The sequence below is a fragment of the Hippocampus guttulatus genome, chromosome 3, assembly GCF_054856545.1.
Source record: "Hippocampus guttulatus isolate MCC_2025c chromosome 3, RoL_Hgut_1.0, whole genome shotgun sequence".
Classification (NCBI taxonomy): domain Eukaryota; kingdom Metazoa; phylum Chordata; class Actinopteri; order Syngnathiformes; family Syngnathidae; genus Hippocampus; species Hippocampus guttulatus.
In genome coordinates, this window is record NC_141263.1 from 26,299,703 (window position 1) to 26,325,985 (window position 26,283).

The 26,283-nt window shown below is 44.2% G+C and overlaps 2 protein-coding genes across 2 annotated transcripts; one reads left to right on the forward strand and one right to left on the reverse strand.

Annotated features, from left to right (window-relative positions):
- Positions 1 to 1,903: 1,903 nt before the first annotated feature.
- LOC147208005 (uncharacterized) lies at positions 1,904 to 6,139 on the forward strand. The gene is made up of 2 exons (XM_086107742.1): positions 1,904 to 2,098; positions 4,081 to 6,139. Exon 2 carries the CDS (start codon positions 4,089 to 4,091, stop codon positions 5,628 to 5,630), a length of 1,542 nt encoding a protein of 513 aa, XP_085963868.1. The 5' UTR covers positions 1,904 to 2,098; positions 4,081 to 4,088; the 3' UTR covers positions 5,631 to 6,139.
- A 13,652-nt stretch (positions 6,140 to 19,791) lies between these two features.
- nae1 (nedd8 activating enzyme E1 subunit 1) lies at positions 19,792 to 26,207 on the reverse strand. Its single transcript, XM_086107743.1, has 20 exons — positions 26,116 to 26,207; positions 25,426 to 25,529; positions 25,282 to 25,342; positions 25,173 to 25,203; positions 24,971 to 25,042; positions 24,670 to 24,749; positions 24,260 to 24,369; positions 23,950 to 24,059; positions 23,797 to 23,859; positions 23,653 to 23,716; positions 23,460 to 23,551; positions 23,281 to 23,340; positions 23,050 to 23,183; positions 22,155 to 22,230; positions 21,997 to 22,036; positions 21,714 to 21,800; positions 21,236 to 21,328; positions 21,018 to 21,132; positions 20,888 to 20,937; positions 19,792 to 20,812 (listed from the first exon to the last, which is right to left on the reverse strand). Exons 1-20 carry the CDS (start codon positions 26,163 to 26,165, stop codon positions 20,703 to 20,705), a joined length of 1,602 nt encoding a protein of 533 aa, XP_085963869.1. The 5' UTR covers positions 26,166 to 26,207; the 3' UTR covers positions 19,792 to 20,702.
- Positions 26,208 to 26,283: the final 76 nt, after the last annotated feature.

The window sequence follows — 26,283 nt, forward strand, 5'->3', positions numbered from 1 at the left end:
CAATATCAACTAAAACAAATTGACTTCCAAAATATGGAAATATGACTTGTATGGCTATTATGCTATGTGGCATTTTACGTTCGCCAATGCCACGGTACGGAAGTTTACGGCATCCAATTGGGGGGGGGGGGGGGGGGATCTGCGGTGATTCTGAGTATTTTAGGGGATGATGATCCAGTAGATGGTGCTATTTATCGGGGTTTAAAAAACATTTATTTATTCATTCATACGTATTCATACATCCACTATGGATAACATCGTAAACCGCATCTTTTATGTGAATTGTACATTCTCTACCCAAGACAAATGTACAAATTAGGTCAATATTTAATGCTAACGCAATCCCATTACAATTTGACACTTTTGCAGGGTTATCGGTCCATTCTTTCTCTGGTCTTTATCAATGGTCCCCAACCTATATTGATCCAAGGATTTGGCATTGGTTTACTCTGTTTAACTGAATGCATTACTGGCATGAAGCCATGGCTTATTCTGATGTATGAATGACAACAGATGTGCACGCAGGTTCATCATATACCTTCTGCAAGAGTGCTGTAATTGTTCTGCCTGTCACGGTGGTGAACTATGAACAAAGATATACAGTACTTGTAATTAATAAAGAATACTTTTAGAAGAAATTAGATGAATTTGGACCATTTCCCTTAGCACCTCGCATGAGCTCAAACGGCACCCCGGTTAGGAATGACGTCGAGATCTTCAAAACTGTGGACATTTGCCTTGAGAATGTCCAAGATGTTCGCATATGCATGTTGATTCCCATGTTTTGTGGGAGCAGAGTGACAGACAGGGGTTGTGGCTCAACTCATGGGAATTGCATTCCAGAACATTTGCATCATGTGAAACTCGGCCTTTGCCGCTGCCCCATCGGTCACCGCTGAAGTCTGCTTGCAGCAAGGGAAACATGCTAGATTGAGTTTGTTTTCTTGTTTTCTTTTGCTTACAAATGGAGTCGTTGTGCCGCCATCTGTGACACAGAAATCAGCATGCTGCACAATTAAAAGTTCAAGACCCAGTGCTAACGAGATTATGCAGATAATTCAGTTTGGATTTTCAACATTGCAATTGTAGTCACACTGGTTTGTTTTTGTTTGGGGGCAAAGAGACAAAACCTCATGACTGAAAATGGAAGGCTTAAAATAAATGACTGACGGTACTTCTGTGATTTCGTGGTTGCCTATATGCGTTTTGCGTATATTACAGAAGAGGGCGCTGTGTCCCTAAAAATAATCCCTGACTGATTTTATCTACCAGGAACGTTTCACAGAAAACAAAGCAAAAGGTGCACAAATCTAGCAAAAACATTTCTACCATGTCAAATCAATCATTTCATCCACGTGACTGATTCAATTCGGGGGGGACACGTGATCTTTGCCAAGTCCGTTTTTTGGGGAGGGGGCTGGGGGGCGTAGCCAAATAGTTCAAACATTATGATGGTTGTTTTTGTCTTTTAATGAGAAATTTTCCAAAGATTTAAAGTAATCTGCTGCTGAAAAGCAATCGTGTCCTTCCATACCCCGTGCTACAACTAACATCCTCCTTATCTTATATAGCCTCCCTATTTTGTCACGATTTATACTTCTAACACATTGCGCATACCAGCGATGTGAAATAATATGTTGCAATTATCACTGTCACTGTAAATTTACACAGAAATTGAGATTTCACCGGCATGATAACCCCCATGCATAATTTATCTGACGATGACACTCCTCTGGGGGGGGCCCTGATGATTTCTCATATATTCTTGCGAATTTTACACTGCTGCCTCGTTATCATCCTCATTGTTTCCCAGATGTACTTACTACTAGACGTTATTAGTGGGCTACTTGTGCAGCGGAGAGGGGGGGGGGGCGTGGGGAGGGGTTTAAATTCGGGAGGGTATAGATTGCAGTGGGAGCCCTGGTGGGCCAGGCTGCATTGTGATAGCGACAGATGTCTGAGGGGCACTCCTCAGAGCCACACTGCACCCTCGCAGAGCAAGCCTGGAATCCGCAGCTGTCACTTGCAAGGCTTTCGCCCTCCATTATCACATTCAAGCGGAGTCTGGGCACCGACTGAGCGCGCTCCACACATACAGGTCGGTCAAAACGTTTTGTTTTTGAAAATGCGTTCTTTTCTTTTCTCAATTCGAGATGCATCGGCTTTTTATAATTTTTCTCAATGGAAAGCGGAGAGAGAAAAAGAAGAAATGAAAGTACTCGTTCCTCTGTGCGGCTTTCCTCTATTGTTCTCGCCATTCCTTTTCTCTAATTATGCTAATGCTTTCTATTTCAATAATAAAGCCCGGGAGGGGTTTTTTTTCTTTTCTTTTCTTTTCCATGGTTCAGCCTGTGCGCGCTGGTGCGTCTTTACCGGCAGCAGTTCAGATTTGTTTTTTTTAAGTAGGCCATCCAATGAATTAAAAATGCACAAAAGAGAAAGCGGAACAAAGTTCTCAAGTTTCTCCTTGGTTATCCACCGGAGGACTATCGTTTTTGCTGAATAAGGTGTTTGAAAAGACCCCCCCCCCCCCCCCCCCCCCCAAACCTGTGAACAAAAAGAGCACACCAAGCGACAGAGAGGCGTCGGTGTGTTAAGGTGGGGGATGGACAGTGGTTGGAAAGTGCACAGTCTTATCTCCAAATTCCATATTACTCGACCGGTTCGTCGTCGAAACACAGTTTCGCTTTTAGTTGCGACGAGGTCAGACGCTTGCTGCTTCAATCTTTGCATTCATCTTTAGCCAAATGCCGTCTAAAGAGGTCTGCGGCACATTAGTCCTGTTGCTTACTCGATCCAATTTTCCAAAAGCTGAGTGTGCTCTATCAACAAAACGTGAACTATTTTAAAATCACATTATTGAATTTGGAGACCGGCAAATAATAGAGTCAAATGGACTTGCTTGAGATAGGATGGTTTGAAAGCAGACGCGAGACAGTTTTGCTGAAATGGCGTAGTGGGGAGTGGTCCAAGGTGATCTGGATTTTGCAGCCAATCCCAGCACGGTTCTGTTCGGCCACGGGGTGGCTTGATCGCTCTCATGCAGCACTATGGACAGTTCCCTGGTCCTTGACTTTTGGTGCCAATACCCTCAAGTTGCCCTCACCTGGGCCTCCATATGTCACCTTTACCAGTTCCTTTATTTTCTTTCTTTTTTTTTTTTTGTCACAGAAAAGGACGGTTGCACTATATTGCCATCTTTGGCGTGAATATTCACATCGAATTGAATACGTTGCCTTTATAACACGATCATCTGAAGCGATACATTTTCAAACAGATTGGTTTCTTCTCGAACTCAGCTGAAATACAGCCAGTAAATTGGAAGTGAACACTAGTTCTCCTTTTTTCGTTAACTCAGACAGGAAGTCCAATTGTGTGGTAATCAGCTGCTGCCTTTGATACATCCTCATTGACCGTTCATTCCCCACTCCCCCAATGAAGAATGTTCTAGTACAACCACAATGATGCAAATGTTGTCAAAAGAGCCATCAATACAAAATTCCCTGTAGTAGGTGTAGGCCCAAAGCACCTCCAAGAAAAAAAATTGTGAAGTTGTAGGAGTTCGCTTCCTATGTATCTTTTTTTTTTAAATGCATTTTTTTTTTCTTTTGGTGGCAAACGGCTTCAAAGAAAAGACATTGAAATTATAAAGCAGACACTTTTAGCAACCAAGAAGATTTGAGTGACTTGGCTCCGATTCTATTTATTTATCACAGCTAAATGCCAGTTGTGAAGAGAACATTTTCATCAGGTCAATCTTTTCAATTACTGGGACATGCAGTTGGTACACAATGAAATGCAACCTTTTCCCCGCCTTTCAGAATAAAACAACATTCAAACATCCCATTTCAAAACACAGTATGTCATGAAACGCTTCTTGCCTTATGCTAGTACGGTCACGGGTTTTACATTAAGAGGATCTTGTGTATAAAGTCATGTTAATCTGGTGAATTGAATGATCTAATTTACCAATGGAAATGAATGTGATTATCCCAGTCTTGCCATGGGTTCGTTGACTTAAAATCCAATTATGACATGTTCAAGGATATGCAATGTCTTAATCTTTCTCACATCTTATAGGTGACACCATGGGAGGGAAACTGAGCAAAAAGAAGAAGGGCTACGATGTGAGTGATCCTAAAGACAAAAAGGATGAGGCTGCAGCACCAGCCGCAAGTGCCGAAGAGTCCGGTAAAGGGGAGGATGCGGCAGCACCCGCGGAAGCTCATGTCACACCCGAATCCGGCAAAGCGGAAGAGGAAGCTACTGGATCGGATGAGGCGGCAGTCAAAGCCCCTGAAGAGCCCAATTCCACTCCACCTGAGGAACAAGCTCCAGTGGAAGCCCCAGTTCCAGAAGAAACAGTCCCTGCCGAAGAAGAAGCAGCTCCGGTTCCAGACGAACCGGTCCCAGTCAAGGAAGAAGCAGCACCGGTTCCAGACGAACAGGTCATAACCAAAGAAAAAGCAGCTTCCGTTGCAGAACAACCGGACGTCGTCAAGGAAGAAGTAGCTCCAGTAACAGAACCCGTTGCAGTCAAAGAGGCTGCTCCAGTTCCAGAAGAACAAGCAGCACCAGAGGAACCGCCTACAGCGGAATTATCTGCAGCACCAGAAGAAGTGACTTCAGTACCAGAGGAACCAGGGGCACTCGCAAAGGAAACAACTCCAGTTCTAGAGGAAGCAGCTGCAGTAGAAGAAGAACCTACTGCAGCACCAGACGTGCCAGTTCCAGTTCTAGAAGAAGCTGCCGCAGTTTCCGAAGCAGCATCGCCGTTACCGGAAGACGCCACGGTCAAAGAAACAACGGAGGCAGAAGTAGAGTCTGCAACTGCACCCGAACCCGTTGAAGAACCTCCCAGAGTTAAAGAAACTGTGACAGAAGTAGAGGTTGTTCCCGCCAGTCCAGAGGAGGCCCTCACAGAGCCAGAATCCATTCCAGTGACTGTTACCGAGACTGAGGCCGTTTTGGAGGAGACAGCCCAACCTCCATTCGCTGAGGAACTCGAACCATTCGCTGAGCCAGAAATAGAGCAAGAGACAATTTTGCAGACCAAACCTGAGCAGGTAACAGAGCCTGAGCCAGAATCAGTGACGGAACCAGAGCCCGAACAGGAGATTGACACACAGGAGCCCCAAGCTGAGGAACAAGACCAAGAAGATGAGCCTGGTCCAACGCCGGCCGCAGATGACAACACAGAACACGAGACTGAGGATGCCGAGGAAATCCACGAAAAACGTATGCCTTCAAACCATGAGCCTGCTGGACCGGACACAGAAGAACTCGCAGAATCCGACGCGATAGCTGAAGCTTCCATGGAAGATGTGCCTTGCCCAGAGAGCGCGGTCGAAACAAAGCTGGAGAACGGCGACGCAGAGAGCTCGCCTCTTCCGGAGGAGGTGACGGAAATATCAGCTTTCCCAGCCGTGAATGGTGAGCGCCCAATCTCAACACTTGCGGAAGAATGCGTTAATGGTATGGAGAAGTCAGCGGAGTCCCCCGTCAAGAAGCTGAGTGACTTTGAACTGAAAGCGGACGTTAGCCTGAGCGAGGATGTCCACCACCATGCCCCCGAGGCCGCCGACGACATGGCGGAGGCTCTGAATACTGAGCTCACACAGGAAGTCTGATCTTTCCGACTTCATGTGAATTTGGGGCAAATCTTCCAGTGATGTGTGAGAAAGGCGTCAAGGAATCACAAAAGCGGTGAGGGTTTCGGAAACGTCGCTGATCACAGTGGTGTTTTTCATGGTAACTCGGGCAATGATATTTGTTTTGAGTTCAAAAAAAAAAAAAAAAAAAAAGACAGTCGCATGATGATAGACAGAGCTTGGCTAGATAGCGGTTGTTATGAAAGTACAAGGACAAACTTGTGTTTAGAATTTGAGCGGTGACTCAAAACAGTTGAACCCCACACCTGCCGAAAAAACCACCGGATGAGCGATAGACATGTTCTTAACGAGAGAAGTGATGAAATCTGTTTTTGTGTGTGAGCCCGATGCATATGGCAATATTAGCTGACTTTCATATATTCTTTCTATTATGTGCAATGTTTTTGGCCTTTTATAACAAATGAGACTTGTGAGATGTGTTGAATTTAAAACGAGTGAACGGAGAATAAAGAGATTGTCATAGCCCACTGCGAGCGTCTTGTCATTCCGTGCGTGCACTTCGCGGCGTTCAACGTAATTAACTCTTGCGTCGGGGAATGGAATGCAAATTCATTCCAACAAATCTCTTGTGCGTGATGACTGCATAAGCAGATGCAGAACAACTAAAAAGGGACAAAATACACTCCAACGTTTTGAATGCACTTGGTGACAACGGTGACCTTACTAGCTGGAAGGCAGGTTCGATTTTGGCTGATAAAGGAGAGCAATGTCCTGCAGGTCCCTGCTCACTGCAAATGTTTTGGCTTGTGCAACACGGCTGCCGATTGAGCTCTGACTTCTCACTCACCTTTACTTAACCCATTTAATCCCAAATTTTTCCCAGACATTTAAAAGTCAAAATCAGGTGTCATTTGTAGCCCGTTTAAGTACAGTAATCAGTAATAAAAAATTTTTAGAGCCCTGTAAATTAAATCATTGTTGTTCTTCACAAATGTGACCGGTGGGATTAAATGGGTTATTTGGTCTCACAAAAAGTGTTCAATATCAAAATACTGCACCAACCTAATATTTCGTGATAAACTATTAAAACAGGCTTGCATGCGTGGAACCACATTTATTTTATGTTTATTTTTATTTTTTTTGCTGAAGTCCACGTTGCAATTGTTCTGCGTGCAGAGTACTTGTGGAAAACCTGCGGATTTCACATTACTAGTTTATTTTGCCTGCATAGTTTTCGTTCTTGTAGGACGTGTGTCAGAAAAGTTTCGGGACTGCCGTCACAGCAGATAGAGTTGAAATTCAAACTACAAGGAAAAAGTTGTTGCCTTGAAAAGAATCCTTTTGGAGTCTAATGCTCGCACCCGAATTTCCGCCTTGCATTCAGACGTTCTCTCCCGGGATCCTCCGCAGCTTTGTTGTCAGGGCTGTGATACGCGTCTCGATGAGCCACCCCGAGCTTGGTCGGGTGAGTCGGGACGTTGCTCCAACACATCGATGTTCTTCTGCACCAGGCAGTTTTGGGTGCTTATGGCATTGTGAGCACGCGGGCACTTTGTACTTGTCCCAAAAGAAAACTCAGTTTCTAGTTTAGGTTTGAAATACACGTGTGTGACACCAGGCATGGAAATATTCGGACACACCTTGTATCTCACCATGCCTCGAGTTTGCGCTCCTTTTTAAGGAAGGTAGCTCACAGCTTCGTAGTGGTATGGATGTAATGGCGACGGGACAAAAATGCTCGCTAGAGTAATGGGCCGGCGGGTGGGAGGGGGCATTTTTAGTGATGAAAGACACCACTCTGATGCTTCACGTAGCCAGAAAGGACAGTTGGAGCTGCGCTCCTGGCATGTCCACACGAGATCAGATTTAAATGAGTCATTAGATTGCTATGATGTGCATGTTTTTGTCTTAATCATGATTGCGTTGTGTCAGGATATTTCCTGAGCCGTTGTTCACACCGTTGTCAGAGGTCCCAGAGTCTTTGTCACATAGACGTACACGCATTAGCACAAGGGAGTCAATGAAACTCGTCTGGCGCGTGTGTGCGGACGCTCGTGTGTGGACAGTTGGGAGGCGGGCCACGTGTGTGTGTGTGTGTGTGTGTGTGTGAAGCGGAAGAGAGGTGGGATGAGAGGGGTGGTCACCCAACCTTGAACAAACTACCGGACCGTGGGTCAAAGCATATAGGAGGAGATCTGATAGGGATCATGAAAACCTTCCATAGCTTTTTTTTCTTCCCCAGGCCGATCCACATAGCAGCTCTCTCCAGTTGCTTAAAAAAAAAAAAAAAAAAACCCCTCCGGTGCTGCATATTTATGAAAGGAATGTTGTGGAGAGGGTTTTCATGGGGGTTGGGGAGGAAAAACTTGCTAACATTTTGTCCTTCTCTCTTTCTAGCTATGCTAGCATTAGTAAAATGTATATTTTTTCGAGCATGTAAACATCAACGTTTCGACTGCAAGAACGATCACCGGCTCATTCATAAAAGCAGTCGACAGTCTTAGATTTGCTGTAAAACAACTAATCCCTACATTTCCCTTCTCTCAATGTCTTTTTAAATGGGTGAACGGCGCTCTTGTCCTTTTGGCTCTTGATTTAAAGTAGCTGCTGTGAAAGGCCAAAAGGCCAGCTGCACTGCCTGGTTACCTCAACACTATGCGCTCTATATGCAAAGGCCCGCACAAAGCACGGACTGTGTTCCAGCTTTTTTCTCAGCCTGCGGGCGTTAGCTAAAAAAATTTTTTTCTTTAAAGAGCCTTGAACTAAATCCAAAGCAGACATTTGATGATGAAGTAATCGAGGATACCAAACCACTGGGGATTCTTTGAAACTTTTTTTTTTTTTTTGGATGGAAGAGTATTGAAAGTTGACATATGGTTTTTTTTCTGAGGTGGGAGAACCTGGCGCCTATCACAGGTGATTTTGAGTGAGAGTGGGAGAAAACCAGAATACCTGGTCAATTTCAAGTCATGCCAGCGACCATTGCGACTTCCTTCAAGTCAAGACGCACAGTACGTATCTTTCCGCACCGATGTCGATGTCCTTTTAACACGCTCGTCGTTAGAATGCTGTAATGATTGATTCCCTGACAATGTATAATCGAGTCACAATAGGAACTAGATGCCAAACGGGGGTAAACCAACATTAATGAACAATAATTTTAACCTCATGTCCCCTGGAAAATTCCGGACAATATGAAGGAACAATAGCTTCAGTGTCTTCATTGCCACGCGCGTCACACAGTCATGTCGAAATTCAGCGTTCATGTCGGAATGGCTGACAAATAGTGAACCACAAGAATGTGGATCTGCAGTTCTGATTCGAAATAGCAGCGGTATGTCCGAGTCACAAAATTTCCCCGGTGAGTGAGTGAGTGACATATTTGAGTGTTCATAGCGAAATGAATTGTGATGATTCTGTACAGACAAGATTAGGAGTACTTTGTATGGGGAAAAAAAGTATGGAGTATGAATCAAGAGAGTAAGAAGAGAACCATCCATCCATCCATTTTCCGAACCGCTTAATCCTCACTAGGGTCGCGGGGGATGCTGGAGCCTATCCCAGCTGTCTTCGGGCAGTAGGCGGGGGACACCCTGAATCAGTTGCCAGCCAATCGCAGGACACACAGAGACAAACAACCATCCACGCTCACATTCACACCTACGGACAATTCTAAAGAGTTCAATCAGCCTGCCATGCATGTTTTTGGAATGTGGGAGGAAACCGGAGTACCCGGAGAAAACCCACGCAGGCCCGGGGAGAACATGCAAACTCCACACAGGGAGGCCGGAGCTGGAATTGAACCCGGTACCTCTGCACTGTGAAGTCGACGTGCTAACCACTGGACTACCGGGCCGCCCTTGTAAGAAGAGAACGTCTCGTCAAAATAGTTTGTTTGATCAAACTTCGATATTTGTTTGAGGAAGGCCCCAAACAGTTCCACGCCATGCTAAGATGTGTTTGCTGGGGAAGAGCTGGCCCACACTCAGCTCCATCATATACCTTAGTGGGGATTGACTCCATATGTTCTTCCATTTTACTTGCTGTAGCTTTAATGGCCAAGTGTTTGCAACGCGTTTGACCAGACATGACATTTTTACGGAGCATGTAAAATCTGCCTGAAAAGAGTCCAAAAAAAAAAAAAAATGGCCTGAAGCTCTTGGCAGTCTTCTCCGAAGCAATATTGAATTGACACACCTTCCCCCTATCCAGATGATGGATGATAAACAACTCTTCAGGGAAGGAATGTTATGGTATCCGGATCTGGATCTGGATGTGAACGTGCGAGGGTTGAAGGATTGGACTGAAAATGTCGGCTACTTCCTGGTTCCACTTCCTCCCCAGTACTTAAGATTCTGGTGGCCAGTCTACGGTCACAGCTGATCGTTTTTTGTTTAGTTTTTTTTTTTCCAAATCAGGAGGGCGTCAGAGAGAAACGTGCAAGCAAACACACAAGACGGCAAGGCCAGAACCAAACACTAAACAACAGACACAGCACGCACACACACGTGATCACGCACGCACTGCAAGAGTTTTTGATGAAGGCTTAGCAAAGACTTCCTCTTTCTCCCTTTATATTTGTTCAAATAAAAGAATGAATCGGGGGGGGCACTGAGTATGCGACAAGGCTGGAAGTCATCAGCTGAGTGAGTGAATCATTTTCAGGGCGTGCCTCATTATCCATATTACCAGCCTTGTTGCATTGCCCCCACTTTGCACCCAATTCCTTGAAACAGCTTTATTCCTCTTTTTCGCCTTTTTTTTTTTTGGACTGCGCTTCACATTCGCACCCCCCCGAGTCCATTTGGAAATGTGCGCTAATGCTCTGTCATCGAACCACGGCAGGCGGAAGCCTCTTAGGATGAGCTTGTGGGAGTGATGATCAATATTGATCCATGGGGTTGGTCTAATGGACGCGGAGTGTAGCTGTGATTCCCTCCTTTGTCTGCTCCAAGATCCCCATCACCCTTAACTCCTCACATGTGCTCCTTCTCTTAACACAAATGCACGCACACACACACACACACAAGCAAACAAAGACACTGCTTTCTGTTCTGTCTCGCTCTGCTGATGCAGCTGCTGCGCTGACTGGGCACTTTATAGCTGCTCATTTTCTGTGCACTGCGTGAGTAATACGAGTAAAAAGTCTTTTCGACAACATGCTGGGCCACATCGGAGGAATTTTACCGATAATTATTTTTTAATTCTTAGAAAATGTCAATTTTGAGTTGCAGGTGTAGATATCATAGCTAGCATGTTAGCATTGCAAATTTAGCAGTACTGCATATATTTTTTTTCTCCCCAAACAAGATTTTTTTTTTTATGTACCACACAATCACTTAATTGTTTTTGCTCAAATTGGATGTGATCGATCAATAAACACTTGAGACTAGTGAGTATAGATAGATGAGTTGGACTCATTTTTGTTAGCGTTCATATATTGCTGGGTAGCAGATTTGGATGAGTGGGCTAGCACATCTGCCAAAGTTGAAACATCTGCACAGAAAGGCCCTAAAATGTGTCATCGGATGACTTTTTGCATATTAAGCCATCGAGTTGCATCGGCGCTGTTTTAGCCCAAAAAGGCAAGTCATTCACAGCGTCTACTGAACAGCATTCCTGTGGTACATTGTTGCAGCTGCAGTCATCCTAACTGCGGAGGAGTGTCCAACGGCAGAGAGATGAGATGACCTTCACTCTTCCTCTAGTGACAAAGCTGCTGCTTGCTTTGAAGACGAACCGCTATGTACTGGCAGCACAAGCCTTGGTGAATTATTTATACTTGAAATGATACAACCTCCGATACACGCTGAGAAGGGGGAGGCTCGATAACGACCGATGGAATGAAAACACGGCACGACGGAAAAAGCAAGTTGCAGAAAGATTGCAACCTTAGTCTCCAGTACTGCCTCACAGTTCGGGGTTTGAATCTCGCCTCGGCCTTTTCTCCGTGTACTCCAGCAGCTTCCTCCCGTCTTCCGAAAACATACCTGACAGGCTGCCAGCTTACAAAAGTAGACACACAATTAGCAATAGGCCACCATGGATTCTTTGAATACATATAACAGATAAATTGTAGTTTGTATTCAAATGCAAAGTGACAATTCCAAGAGTAGTAGGAGGACTCCCAGGCTGTGTGACAGGCTGGTGAGAAAGCGTCTTTCTCACCAGCCAACTCAAAATAGCCTCTTTGAGCATTTCACACACAGTCCAGATGCCGCGGGACACATGAAAAACGAGTCGCCGGATGAAACATTCTTTGAAATAAACATAAGGTATGAATATTTGGGGGGGAGGCAACTTAACTCATTCAGTACCAGCCAATTCTGGACCAAGTCTGAAAAGACGTTTAAAAACGTCCTTGGGAGTGAATGAGTTTAAATGTCGGCGCAAAAGCTGATTTGTCAGCGTGGCGTAAAGCTGGGGAGAATGACTCACTAAACGCAGCCCAGAAATGTTCTTGCGAAACCGGCAAAAACGGCAACGTCACGACCACTTTGGCAGATAAAGTTCATTACCTAACGAACCGGAATATTGTTTCAAATCACCCGCCAAGTGTTCTCTGTGTGCTTGTTTTTTGTCATGCCAACATGCGTTTAACTGCGGAGGACTCTAAAGTGCCTTGACAGATCAGCATCTCAGCTTTTCTGGTCGTGCCGTCGTGTTGACATTTTTGAGGAGAAAGAAACGGACAACGTTACTTTCATTAACTCATTCACTCCCAAAGACGTTTTTAAATGTCTTTTCAGACTTGGTCCAGAATTGGCTGGTCCTGAATGAGTTAAAATGGTGCGTGGTTGGAACAAATCAGGAAATTAGAGATTATCAAAGAAAATGGGTGGGGAGGGGCAGGGGCTTCTTAATATAAGTTTAGGTCAAGATCAAACTAAGATGGACATTCTGGGTTTTATTGAGAGAGAAATTGAAACCTAATTTTTGTCGCGTTGTTGCGCTAGCATCCTTTTGTGTGTGTCTGTGTGTCTGTGTGTCTGTGTGTTTTGTAATTGTGCTGAGATCTGTGGGTAGCAATGTCTCCAAGGAATAAAAATTGACGTGACGGCAGGAAACGAAATAACTGAAATTGGAGATGAGAGACAAGTGGGGAGGGGCGCTCATTGTGTCAGGGCAACGAGGACTTCAAACCGACTCCTCCCTCCGATGCGCTGGGCGAGTGCCGGGACCTCCTTCTGTTGCTTAACCCCCTGCATGCCTCATTAAACCCCTTAACTTTGTCACAGATTCATAGCAAAACACACACACACATGCAAACACACAAAATGAAACGCAAAGGCATACAATCCCCCTCCCCAAATGACGCCCCAGGCCCCGGCATTGCCATATGTCCACCTAACAGGGACTGGCAGCTCCTTGCTGCTTTGTACTCTTCGCTTACGGTTCAAACATGCAAGTTGCCCACCCCCCACCCCACTCGGTCTCCTTCACCCCCCCCCCCCCCCCAGACTTTAGTAAGAGCTTTGGTGATTGCTTTGGAAAATGTAGAGCAGAGCACTCTCTCTGATGCAACATGGTGTTGACACCAAAAGCGTGTTGCTGGCTCGGTCTTTTATCTATTTTTCAAAGATGTCCATGGATTACGTTTTGGTATCCATGGGATATTTCACCCACTATATTTTAGGGTGGGGGGGGGGCATGGTTTTCACGAGGAGAGCTATTGCCCTTCAGTGGCAATGGTTACACATTTTTACAGAGTGGAAAAAAAAAGGTAATGATTCGACAAAGCAGTTTTCGATCATCGAGGTCATGACAACCATTGACAAGATGTTGTCAAGGTATGTTCGAGTCACCATGGACACTCATCTCATGTAGAAAACTATAACCTATAGTGTTAATACAAACATACTTAGGGCAGAAGTCTTTTTTTGGAAGGAAGAGCTTTAAAAATAAAAACGTCTGATGCCTATTCTCCGTTTTCTGCGCAGTCACAGCTCCTCGTGTGGAAAGGAAAGACAAACAACCGAACTAATAAACATTTTGGATTAGACTGTAAATTTTGAAGGATAAACAGAACGTTTGGCTGCTCTCGTCCGCCAAGATGGCCCCTTCGGTCTTCTTAGCGCGACCTAATACGGGGTAGGATAAGCTGAATGACTCAGCACTGGGAGGTGGCTGAGACTGCACGTTATGAATTTGCGATGCTGCGCCGTCAGGCAAAGCGGGTCAAGGCTCCATCACTCCAAACTCCCCGTGACACGACAGAGGCAAAGAAAGAGAAAGCGCTTCCCTCTGCAGCAAAAAAGGCCAACTCAGCTGATGCTCAGTGGAAATCGGAGAGGAAGCGTGAGAGGGCTGGAGGGATGCCCCGATGTTGTGCTCGGGCACGTGTGGATGAACTGAACCTCCCGCAAAGCTTCCCAATAAACGTCGTTCCAAAGCATAACACAGCCTTATCCTTCAAAATTTTGCTGCGCAGTTGCAGTACCTGCTGACTTTGCGGTGACCCCCCTTCACGGAGGCTTCGGAAGATTGTGCACATGCAAAGCATACGTTCGTGTTACCCTTCGACATTATAGGTCGGCCTTATTGTAAAAATGCCCAAGTGCTCTCTGTGATTTAAAAAAAAAACATTGATTTTTAACACACTATTTTCATCTGTATACACAACAGTGGGAGAGACAGAGAATGGGGCTGGCAAATTTAAAATGGATATATGGATTTTTAAAAATTCTAGTCCTATATCATGAAGAGCATAAATCTGCCAGTAACTGTCTACCCCATAAAACAAAGGTGTCAAAGTCAAGGCCCGAGGGCCAGATCTGGCCCACTACATCATTTTATGTGGCCCGTGAAAGCAAATCAATCATATCAACTTCCATGATGCTTGCTAAAGTCTGAACCAATATTCCAAATTGTCATATGTAATCTATAATAACGAAGAGTGAATAAACCATTATTCTTTACTTGCGCTTTTAAAATGAGTTATTCATCAATTTTTTGTGCGCTGTATATGTAATATGTGGAGGTGGTTAAACATTGATATGGTTTCGCAAAATTCACAGTCATAAGGGCACTCTTCCAAGGGAAACCGTAACTACAATGTAGCCCGTGACAAAAATGAGTTTGCCTATAGGTGCCACAAAAGCTTTTGTGCATGCATTTAGGCCCTCAAAAAGACGATTGAGTAATTGACGAAAAAATTAATTTAAAAATTCCAAAAGGAATAAATATACTTGAAAGAGGTTGTTTTAAATCATCCATTCTAATATCCTTTTAGAATGTTTGACATCCTCCATAAACTAAAAATTAGATCGCTAACTCATGAACAGATGAACAAACTAAACAAATCTGGCACGCCTGCCGGACAAAAGCTTTTACCCTTAATGAGAATGCAATCCAACAACCGTTATTTACAAAGGCTTGCTCTGCTGCTTGCTTCTAGTTTTCTGGTGTTATAATGGAACGTGTCTACGGTGCGTGACGCAAATGTCTTGGTCTGTGTGTCTACTTTCATGCGATTGTCTTCGACATCCGTTGCTGCACACTGCCCGACATTGGGCCGCATCTTATTGCAGCAGAACCCTCGCCATATAGCAGAGAAGATAAGACTCAACATACGTGTTCCAGTCCCTTACTGAGGTTTCCACTTCCTCGACATCTCACCGGCTCTCCCCCCTGCTCAACTGCTTTTATGGCTCTCAACATGTTGAGTCTGCCCCCACGAGGGCACAAGGCACCGGAACAATATTGCTGCTCCGAGTGTTCTGTTTTTGAGGATTCCTTCCACTTCCACAGGCATGTTGATTATACAGTTTGTAGAGCGGATTGCGGTGGAAACAAAATGAGATCAGAGGATGACAATCACCAGAATCAATTTGTGAAACGAGAGGTGCCGGCGTCATTCCCCGGCAGGAATCTGAAAAATGCCGTCATCTGAACGGTGTCTATGCGGCTGACGTATCACACGCAGCGAGCGTGACAGACGCTCACCTTAGGGGTGACGTTTGCCGACTCATGTCGTAACATTGCGTAATACAAACAGCGGAATCGAATACGCCATGCTCATTTGTCGTGCTCGAGTCTGTGAGCTCTCGTTTGTGTGATCGTGTACGCTTCCGAGGGTCTCCGCGTAGGTAGGTTGTGCGCCCACAACCGAGAGACCTCGTGTCACTTATCTGAGGAATTCACCCTGAGCGTCTCCTCTTCATAAACACTCCCATGTGGAGCTCATCACTCTCGGTGTCTCTCAAACACACGCACGCCTTCTCTGGTTGGACTGCCACCGCGACCGTAAGGGGGCGGCGGGGAGGGCAATCGTTGAGATCCATCATGCAATTCTTCCACAGTTCCCAAACGACACCTGGAACTTCCTTAAGCTCGGCTCACATTGTTGACATAGTTCTCCGTTTTGATGTTTTCAATGCCGTGGCTCCACCGGGCAAGACAGGTGGTCTTCATTAATGTGCCTCTTGAAAAATGAGACGAGACAAAGAAAACACAACAGCCACTAGAGTCTGCGTCGTCCATGTTAAAGTGCCACAGTCGCCATGAAAAGGAGATTGCTGTATATGTGCAGATGTTCTTTATGGGCATACCAAGCTAGATACCCCCCCCCCCCCCCCACACACACACACACAATCTGATCTGATGAAGTACACAAATGAAAATGCTATGGGTGAGTGTGTTTCAAGCAGGCCGGCTGAATTCCCAGCGCCTGGATCTTACTGATCTCGGTGACGAGACAAATGCCAGAGAGGGGCGACAGAGATAAGAATGGCACCTGGAGAATGCTAGTAAATCATTCTGTACCAAAGCGAGCGCACGCTCACATTCAGCAGTACTTCAGGAATGTTGGCATGTTAATGCTAATGAAAGGAATATGTGGATATCTAACAAAGGGCAGCAGGGTTTAGCAGGAAATGGTAAAAAAAAAAAATAATAATAATAATAATAATAAATAAAATAGTGGACTCTATGTTTGAACCAGACATTTTCAGCACAGATGACTGTGCCTACAAACACCAACGCCGCTGCTGTGGCACAATAACGGGCAGGTTGGTTGTCTTCTTCTTGCGGGAAAACAGAGCAAAGACTCCATATTTGATGGTAGGTGTTCGGGCTAATCCTCAAGTAAGCTGGTAAAAGAATTCCAGTGGCGCTATTAAAAGAAGGAGAGCGTTTGAAATCTATTACAACGGTGTGAATGTTTTTGAAACGGTATGTGCAACCATTTATCAAGCTAATGTGGCTTTGTTTATGTCCCCCGAGAGGGTACAGTGGGAACATGTGAATGATGGTTTGTGTGTGTGAGGGGTGGTGGGGGAGGGGGGGAGAGAGTTTCGGGGCTGAGTGTAACGCAATACGATGGTTTCTCAGGAGGGAGTGTGTCGATTTCTGACCCCATCTGGACAGACTGACTTTTTGACACTGCAGGCAAAGCAGCGAGTTGAACATGAATCCAGATGACCAGTTGTAGGTTATGTTGACATTGCCGTTAGTGTGTCTGTCTGGTTTACACTAATGCTAGATTTTTTTCCCCCCCAAGGGACTTAGTGGGGAGGGTTGGCGAGGCTAAAGGGTGAAAGCTTTACGGTCTTAGAGTGCACGCTTCGGGAGGTTGACTAACTTTTCACTCACGTCAACCTCATTTATTTTCTCCGAAAAACATGCAAGTCAATGCTTTCATGTCTACGAGACACGCATTTGTTGTCGTACTGACATGCTGATTGGTTCTCTGTACCCACTCAAAGTTTTTGTTGAGAGGTATTTCTTCGAGCTGTCTACTTAGAACGTATATCTGGGATGTCAACCAGTCCAGTTAGAAAGCAATAACGACTGCAAAGCACTTTCCTGAGTGGGACAACCTAGCCAGATACAGAGTTCAAAATCTTTTTTTTTGTAACCCTTTCAGGGACAGTGGTTGCTACGATGGACAGTTAATCATGTTATCAGGTTACAAGGTGCATGAAAGGGTTGATGAAAGAGACTCAACATGACAAAAAAAAAAAAAGCTATGTAGTGGATGAGACTACCAACCCGGATAATCCTGCAAACCGGAGATTTGGTGGAGTACCCGAACTATCCTGTGTGAGGCAATAATAGCATAGAAGTAATAGGGTTGACCCTGCCTCTCGCCCAAAGTCAAACAGGATGGGCTCCAGCGAGAAATAGCGGTAAAGAGAATGGATGGATGTCAGGCCAGTGGAAGCTCAGACAGCCTTTCGCCGGTTGCAAACTCTTCTCATTGTCACTTCTACTGTGGGCCCCTATCAAGAAGGAACAGTCGAAAACAGCGGCAGACGCAGTTCCTCCTCAAACATTCAGAAAGAACAATGATACTAAACTGTTTTACACTACAAAATAGATATTGTTCCCAACTGAACTGTATCCAATTTGACATGACTGTTTTTGATAATCATGTGTAGGTATCTTGTGTTTCGACAGTACTTTGTACATGTACACCGATCGGAAGTAAATAATAAAAGTTCCCCAAAAAAAGTAGGGTGAAATATCGCATTATTTATTGTAGATATGCTGTAAAAGACTACACCCTCAAGATGTTATCACTGCATTCGCCTAGGATTGCTTTTGGAGGCAAGAAAATCAGGAAAGACACCCCCCCCCCCCCACACACACACACACCTCCTCCACTGGTTCTCATTCAGAACGGGATATGCATTTAGTGATCGAACTCCTGATACTGAAACGTCAATTTCTTTTTTCCAACCATGTACACCTTGGATCATGAGATGTTTGTGGGCTGCATGAGCTGATTAACAATGCATCTGGAAAGCATTTACGCATTAAGGTGGATGAGGCGGGCCTGCCATGAGAGACTTGTCGACGTTGCATTGTTGTAAAGTGTCTCGGAAATGTCACACAGAGACCGGCCGCTAATGTACTGCTGCACTTAGGCTTGAAAAATTCCACTCGCGCAACATTGAAGCGAAATCACACCGACGCACTCGACCATAATGTCAAATGAAAGAATTTAGAGTCACTTGAATGAGCTGCATCCTTCGTTTTCATCTCGGTATTTCGTTTGTGCTTTCACATTCCATTGTCGCAGCCCCATCTGTTTTGGAGGAAGAATGGAGAGGCCCTCGGCCCGACCCCTGAGAGGTTTAAAGTATGCCGCCCTCCTGCAGTCTCCCAGCAAACATTGAACACTTTGCTGCGCTTTGGCAGTCTGCTTTCCATTCAGCTCGGGCCTCACGAGGAGCCGAGGGCTCAACTACGGACCTCGTTTGGATCACAGCCAGGCAAACGGCTGAAAGTAGCACAGATGAGTCATCGGTAAACTCGTTTTTAAAATCGTCCTCCTCAAGCTACAGAGAAAAGGGACCACCTTGATGGCACCATTACCCTTCTTGCCGACTCATCTTGTTCCCGCCCACCTTTCCTTTGCTTTTATTGCTTGGGAGCTTCCAGGGAGAATCATCGCCGGCCATAGCGCTGATTTAGATTGATTTTAAGCATGAACAGCCCCTCCCCCAAGCGCAAACAGGCACCCACTCGCTCCTCCCGCTGCTTGAAGAGAACACGGTTGCAAGTTCACCCTAAATTTTAATCAGATGCAAGAAAGAACGCCGTGCTCATAAAAATATCCAAAAAGCCACAACCGTTGAAGCCAAAACTTAAAAGACGCAATAAGCCACCTCAGGGTTATATTTAACTGCATTAACATCCAAGTAACTACAAAGTGGCCCACAACCAAAATGAGTTTGACACCCCCCGCTCTAATTTGTTTGTAGATTAAGTATTCAGTGGGGACTTTAGCTTGTTTGCAGTTCATCTTTTTGCAGACTTGTATTATATATACAGTAATTTACAATGAATTCAACACTTCAAGCAGATTCAGCGTCAACATTGCCGAGCCTCCCTTCCATGCTGTCCTCTTTGGGTTGACTTTTTTTCTTTTTGCTGTCGAACATGCATCTACTGATTGCTAAATTATGTGCAGAAAGATGACCCCGCCTCCTGCCAGTTAATCTGGCAGAGGAAATTGCCAATAACGTTAGCTAAATGCATATTTGAATAATAAATAAATAAAAAGGAAGCGCACGTCTAAATGTAGCAGCTAGACACAACAAACGGTTACCTGTGTTGAGTAGAAACAGAACAACCACAGCGAGGAAAAAAAGGCAGGTTACGTCAAAACATCTCAAGTCCAAATAATGATCTCGTATGTTTGGCAAAATATTGTGACACTCTGGAGGCCATATAGTGACACATCAATGTTTTATTGTGGCCCGACATGAGTAATTCTGATCTTTGAATGGCGGCTAATATTCGCCGGTACTTTTGTTGCAGCTTGCTCACAACACTTGACACATTCTTTTTTTCAAGGACATGATACCGCACGCTAAGTAACCGTTTCCATTTTGCTCGTAGATAATAGCCTCGCATATCTTACAATAAGCCATCCGGGACTGAAAATGACAGTAACTACTGTATGTGTCCATTTCGAAAACTTGAGTTCAATTATGACATCAAAGAAATGGGCGGAGCGTTAAAAGAATAACTATTGATTTTTTTCTGCCAAAGTCTGCGGAAACAAGACCAACCTCTCAGTGACCTTTATAAAAGAGAAGCAAATCACATGTACTTCTATGGCGGTGCTGTTGGGATCAAAGAGCCGCTTAAGTGTACCTAATGAAGTGGCCATTGAGTCTGAACCGAATGTGAAGCAGTGAATGGAAGTGTGCCACCTACTGTTGAAAAGCAGGATCAACTCTGACATGCTTTGATGCGGCACGTTGCTTTAATTGCACAGGAACACATAATAACCGAGCATACTTTGAAGCAATAGTTCACTCCCAAACAAATGAATGAGGATAATATTGGGAAAAAACAAGCAAAGTTTAACGGCTCTAAATTCTTTTTTGAAAAAAAAAAAAGTCCTCCTGTGTCAGCCAGCAGACAATAGTATAATATCGAATCAAACAGTTTAAATGTAATCTAATGTGTATAGGGTTCGACATGTATCCCCTCTCCCGCTTCAAGAACTCGGCCAAATTGACGCTCAAGTGCACATAGTCAAACAGAAAAATCATCCCGAAGAGCAGCAACCAAATCCAAATCCGCGGATGTCCATCTCTGATGTGGTGAACGAGTTCAGAATGAGTACCTGTCTCACAGCTGTAAAGTAGCAGAGGTCTGTGACATTGCGTTGTAGATGAAGGTGTTGTTGAATGGCACAAACTGGTGGCTGATGATCTTGATGGCTTCTTGCGCGGCTGAACCTGAACAGACGCAATGATCATGAAAAACAAATAACAGCGGGATGCGCCGCACTTAAGGCCACCTTTAGATATTACCTCCCATGAAGGCAGAAACTGTATGGGGCTCTGCTGCACCATATCGACAGCTATAAAAAAATAAATTAAAAAAAGACCGTTAATGCCACTCACCCAATATATTGGATATGAAAAGGTAACGAGGACTTACAACTCGTGCACGTAATCATCCTTGATGTTGACGTTGAGGTTGTACTCCTGCAGCAGGCTGGTGACACACAGCTTCAGCTTGCTGATGTCCTCTTCGACTTGATAGTTATACACTCCTAAAAAAACAAAAACAAAAACACGGCATTTAAAATTTGCCGCCAAGAGCAATCACTTAAAACTTGCCCCCCCCCCCCCCCCCCCCGCCCTCCAGCACAGTACCAGGATAGCGCGAGTGCTGCTGGTAGAAGCGGTCGACGGCTCGAAGCATGAGGTAGAAGACCATTTCGCTATCGGGATTGTCCATGCATGAGGCTGCGGAGAAATGCTAATAGTTGATATGTGACCATACGTGGATCAAATGAACTGAAAATGAGAGATGACACCAAAGGACCACATAGCAATAACAAATCGGCTAAGTGTGAAATATAGGCCTGTTGACATAAATCTACAGGTGAACACACACACGTTAATTGTATCTTCTGCCATCTAGCGGAAGAGCATTGGAATTGTTGTCTGCCACAATGCCTCCAGGGCATAAATAGATGAACAAAGATGCATTATTTGTTGGAATTTTTGCAAAATATATATTTTTTTGAACCAACTGAGTGAAATTGGATCATTTTCCCACGGCACGATTGATGATCTTTCATGGCACGGAAGAGATTGGGAATCACAAGGAAGGGCGTCTCCAACTTACTGATTTCATCTCTGTTGACTGAGTCCACGTTGTACTCTGCTGCTAGAGATCGGCAGCGCACCACTCGTAAGAAGGACGCATTCTTGCCTAGACGGCAACATACACGGACGGACACAGGCGGGAAGAGTCAATCGGCTGTGGTCAGTGATAAAAATCAGTTTGAAAAAAAATCTGTTGAACCACACTTCAACATTCAACTGCACGCTATTTGGACACGATATTTCGTCAGTGAACTTTGATAACATGCTAAAACCAAGATCTCAAAAGTGTGAGTGCCCCTTACAAAAGAGTTGGATGTCCTTTTCAGAGATACTTTCAGGTGCCTGTTAGGGGCCAAAAAAAATACATGGCATTTGTTTCTTTATGGTTTGTATGGTCTACTAAGAATTGTGCCTATGATTGTTTTTTTGTAAGTGTCGTGGTGTTTTGATGAAAGCGTACCATTCCAACAGACTGTACCAGACTTTCAACGTATCTGCCAACAGACACCGCATCCTGCAGAGCTTTTTCCCTGTAACTGTGAGGAAACATTCAACTTCAAATGTAGCACATATATTCATTCATTCATTTTCCGAACCGCTTTTATCCTCACTATGGTTGCGGGGGGATGCTGGAGCCTATCCCAGCTGTCTTCAGGCAGTAGGCGGGGGACACCCAGAATCGGTTGCCAGCCAATCGTAGGGCACACAGAGACGAACAACCATCCACGCTCACAATCATTCCTAGGGACAATTTAGAGTGTTCAATCAGCCTGCCATGCATATTTTTGGAATGTGGGAGGAAACCGGAGTACCCGGAGAAAACCCACGCAGGCCTGGGGAGAACATGCAAACTCCACACAGGGAGGCCGGAGCTGGAATTGAACCGGGACCTCTGCACTGTGCAGTCGACGTGCTAACCATTCCACTACATGGCCGCCTGTAGCACATGTACATCCCAAAAAAAAAAAGCTTAATGCTGATTTTAGGATCAGCGGCACCAGTTTTTTCTGAAGATGCTAATTCCATTTTTTGGGGTTGTAGAATTTTTCTCCTATTGCATAATATGCTTTTTTCCATGAAAACTAATGCAAATCTATCTTAAGGTCTTGAGAGTTCCTTTTTGGGTTCTTTTTTTGTAACTCTTTACTGTGAATGTCACTGGAGAGAGCCTCATTATGTTGTTGCAATACAGCAGGAGGAGCTAGAGTGCCAGGATAAGGCTACCGTTTTTGCATTCACACAATAGCAGAGAGCAAAATAAAATGTGCACTTTCTAAAGTATGATTTTGTGAAAGCATTGGGACGATTGCATGGCTTTACCATGACTGTCATTTATTTTCCTCACATTTCCTTACACATTCTGAAGGCTGATGAACTTCTGCGAGTCGGCGATCATATCTGGGATGGTCCCCCGCAGAGGTAGGCTGCCGCAGCCTTCATTGTGTACAAACTCTTTTACAGCTCGCAGCATCAGCCAAAAGGGCGGAGTCTGTCAACAAATAGCAGTTGATTGAATTCTACCTGAAATGTTTGCACGTAAATATTTGAACAATTTAATGAAGAGCAAGAGGAAAAAAAAAAAAAACCTGTGACGTTATGTTGTTACATTGATCATCATTGAAGAGGTCTTTGATAACACTTGGCATCTGAAAAAACAAGCAGTATCTGCCTATTTAGTTTTGTATCTTTCTGTTCTGACAGAAAACTGCGCTAATGATGATTAATTTATTTAATGAGCGTAGTGTACAAGGATAGTATGTAATACCTTGGTTGGATTTAAAGCAGTATTGACATTCTTAATAGCTTCCTCAAAGTTTTCTTCATACTCCAGGACACCATTCTCGTTCTTCAGGATCCCTGAATTAAAACACGTAACGACAACAAGTGAAGTTATGATCGCCTCTTTCAAGGATGCGCCACTGGGGGATTCAACCAAGTGAAAGACTCTGCACAAATACCTTCCCGAATAATCTGTCTGAAGGCTTCTTTCTCCTTGTAATTTCTGGGTGGCTGCAGGTCTTCCTAAAAAGTACAACGGGGTGCAATTTTTACACATCATTAACAAATACAAAGACCTGTGTTGTTCAAGAACTGTACTGTACCTCACGGAGCCATTTTTCAAGACATTTTGCAATGATGACTACCCAAGGTGTGTGACTGTGATCCTACGGAGCAAATGCAAAAAAGACTATTAATTGAGCAAAAGAGAAAAAAAAAAAAGAATAATAAAGTGCACCATCCTACAAAATATGCACCTTTTTGTCCATCCGTTCAAGGTCATAGGCCTGAATGTGCTTCTTGAATTCAGCAAAGGGCTGGTCTATCCTCAGGTCCTCCAAAGCATTGTCTGGGTGTGATTCAATCACTATGGGGGGAAGCCGAGTGTGAAAAAAGGACAAAATCTTAAGCACAGGCCACAGTTCAAAAGAACTATGCTTACAGTGCAAGACGTCACTCATCTTATGTCATTATGTACTCAATTCATGTCCCTGAACAGCAATGTCACGCTTTGTTTAAAAGGCGAAAGGTCCATGTGCTCATGCATGTCCCTCAACAGCTACCAACCTGTGTGTTCTTGCACAGCAAGCCTCATGTAGCCAATGAGGCCGTACGTTTTACAAAGCAGGAACGGTACTGAGGCACTCCACAGAACAGAGCCAAGCCTCAGACTGGTGCTATTAATTTTCAGAAGATGAAAAAAAGGTTAACAAATGTTTATTTAGTCAAAAAGGATTTAACTCGTTCCACAGGTAAAAAATAATAACAATAATCAAACACAATGACTTTTTTTTTTTACGGCAATGCAGTGGCCTGCAACATCTTTCAAAGAGATGTATTCATTAAATGGACAACAACAAAAGGTCATAACTTATTTATTATTATTACCGGTATATTTAGGGATCTTGCAAAATGTTCAATTAGCTTCATGTGCAGTAATTGTGACAGTGACTGGAAATTGTTACGGTATTTCATACCTTTCAGACAACTGCACACCAATAACAATGGTAAATCGATGGAAGAACTCTGGATTGTTTTCCAAGAGCATATCGGGATTCTGAATATGAAGGACAACAAAAGAGAAAGCACGGCTGTTATTGAATTACAAAAAACAACAACATAACACAGTACTTATTATTATTATTATTATTATTTTTAAGTTTACATTTTCTCAAATCTTTCCTCATATTACTCAGCTTTGTGTTATGACCTGCTGTCCGTGTTCATATCTGCACATATGAATCACACTCAAAACAAACAAAAACAAAGAACTCCAACCTCCTCAACAAAGTTGCCCGATACATCAGTGTTGAGTTCTTGGAGAAGCTCTGTGGCAGCCTGTGCTCTGTTCTGCAACACAAACGCTCCCGTCTTTACCCACTGACATATTTACAGCATAAAAAAAATCTATGGAGGGACGTAAATCAAATGATTCAACATCGAGGAATTTGTGAGTACACTTAGACACATAAGAATGTACCTTTCCAATGCTGTTGTGGCTCAGGAAAAAGCTGCAAAGCAAAATAAAATGGTGACAAGCAGAAAGTAGCACATCTTTAGAAAATGATAAAAACTAAAATGTGTCTTACTTGTGTCCTACATCTTCCCCAGAAACTGTGTGACCATCAACTATCGTGAACGCTCCAATACCTTAAGACATGCACGTTACTCTCTTCATTTGAAAACAACCATATTTCCTACTGAGCTGAATCTTTAATACAAAAACATTTTACCAGGAAGCACAAGGTTTTTCAGTATTTCAGTCCCAGTTGCTGTAGCATTGATCAGGCAAACATGGGCATTCTCAAGAGCTTCTTGGCCATGGTCCCCCCACAATCTGTCAGCACACAGCATGTATTCATCCATCACAATTAGGTTTGGTATTGCGAGGAAGAAGAGCAATCATGTCCTCTCTTGAAGACTGCGCACGCTGCTCGCGGACGCCAATCACTGTATTATCCTAAAAATGTGTTTTGTCAGGACATCTTGTGTTGCTATAGTACTAGACCACACGTGGACCGCTGCTTGACGCCCGTGCACTACAGTGATTGCAACTACCTGAGAAACATTTCTTGTGTATTGTTATGACAATACAGTTAATATTGTAGCATACTTGGCCAACAAAGATGATTCTGATTCTGAAATACACTCCTGGTCCAAAAGCTGACATCTAAGCTAGTAGGAGAATGGAGACGGTTATAGTCAGCACACGTTAAATACACATAAATGTATCAGGCTAACACGAAACAACATCAACTCAACCAAACGAATGTTTTGTTAGCCGAAGCTGCACGGAGCAAAGCGCCGAATGCTAGCGCCTTCATTTCCGCGCGGTCTCTTGTTTCGCGGTTGCTTTTTAAGGAACTTGAGATAACTTCAAAATAATATTACGACACATAGGATCTAATTCAAAGATGAATTACCTAAGTTGCCTGTCGTATTTCTGTTCTTTGGTTGCTTTAGTGGCTGCCATTGCATCTGTCACTGCTAGGTAAATGCAAATCTACTTTCTCAACGTCAGATTCGACACACACACACGCGCGCGCACACGCACGCACATACGCGCGCACACACACACACACACAATGCGA

Bases quoted from the DNA above. Each gene is read 5' to 3' on its own strand.
- LOC147208005 (XM_086107742.1), top strand. From the start codon at position 4,089: ATGGGAGGGAAACTGAGCAAAAAGAAGAAGGGCTACGATGTGAGTGAT.
- nae1 (XM_086107743.1), bottom strand. From the start codon at position 26,165: ATGGCAGCCACTAAAGCAACCAAAGAACAGAAATACGACAGGCAACTT. The intron at 23,552-23,652 runs GTATTTGTGCAG...GTTTTAATTCAG, and splicing joins CAGACAGATTATTCGGGAAG to GGATCCTGAAGAACGAGAAT. The intron at 20,813-20,887 runs GTAATATCTAAA...GCGTCTGTTCAG, and splicing joins AGTTTCTGCCTTCATGGGAG to GTTCAGCCGCGCAAGAAGCC.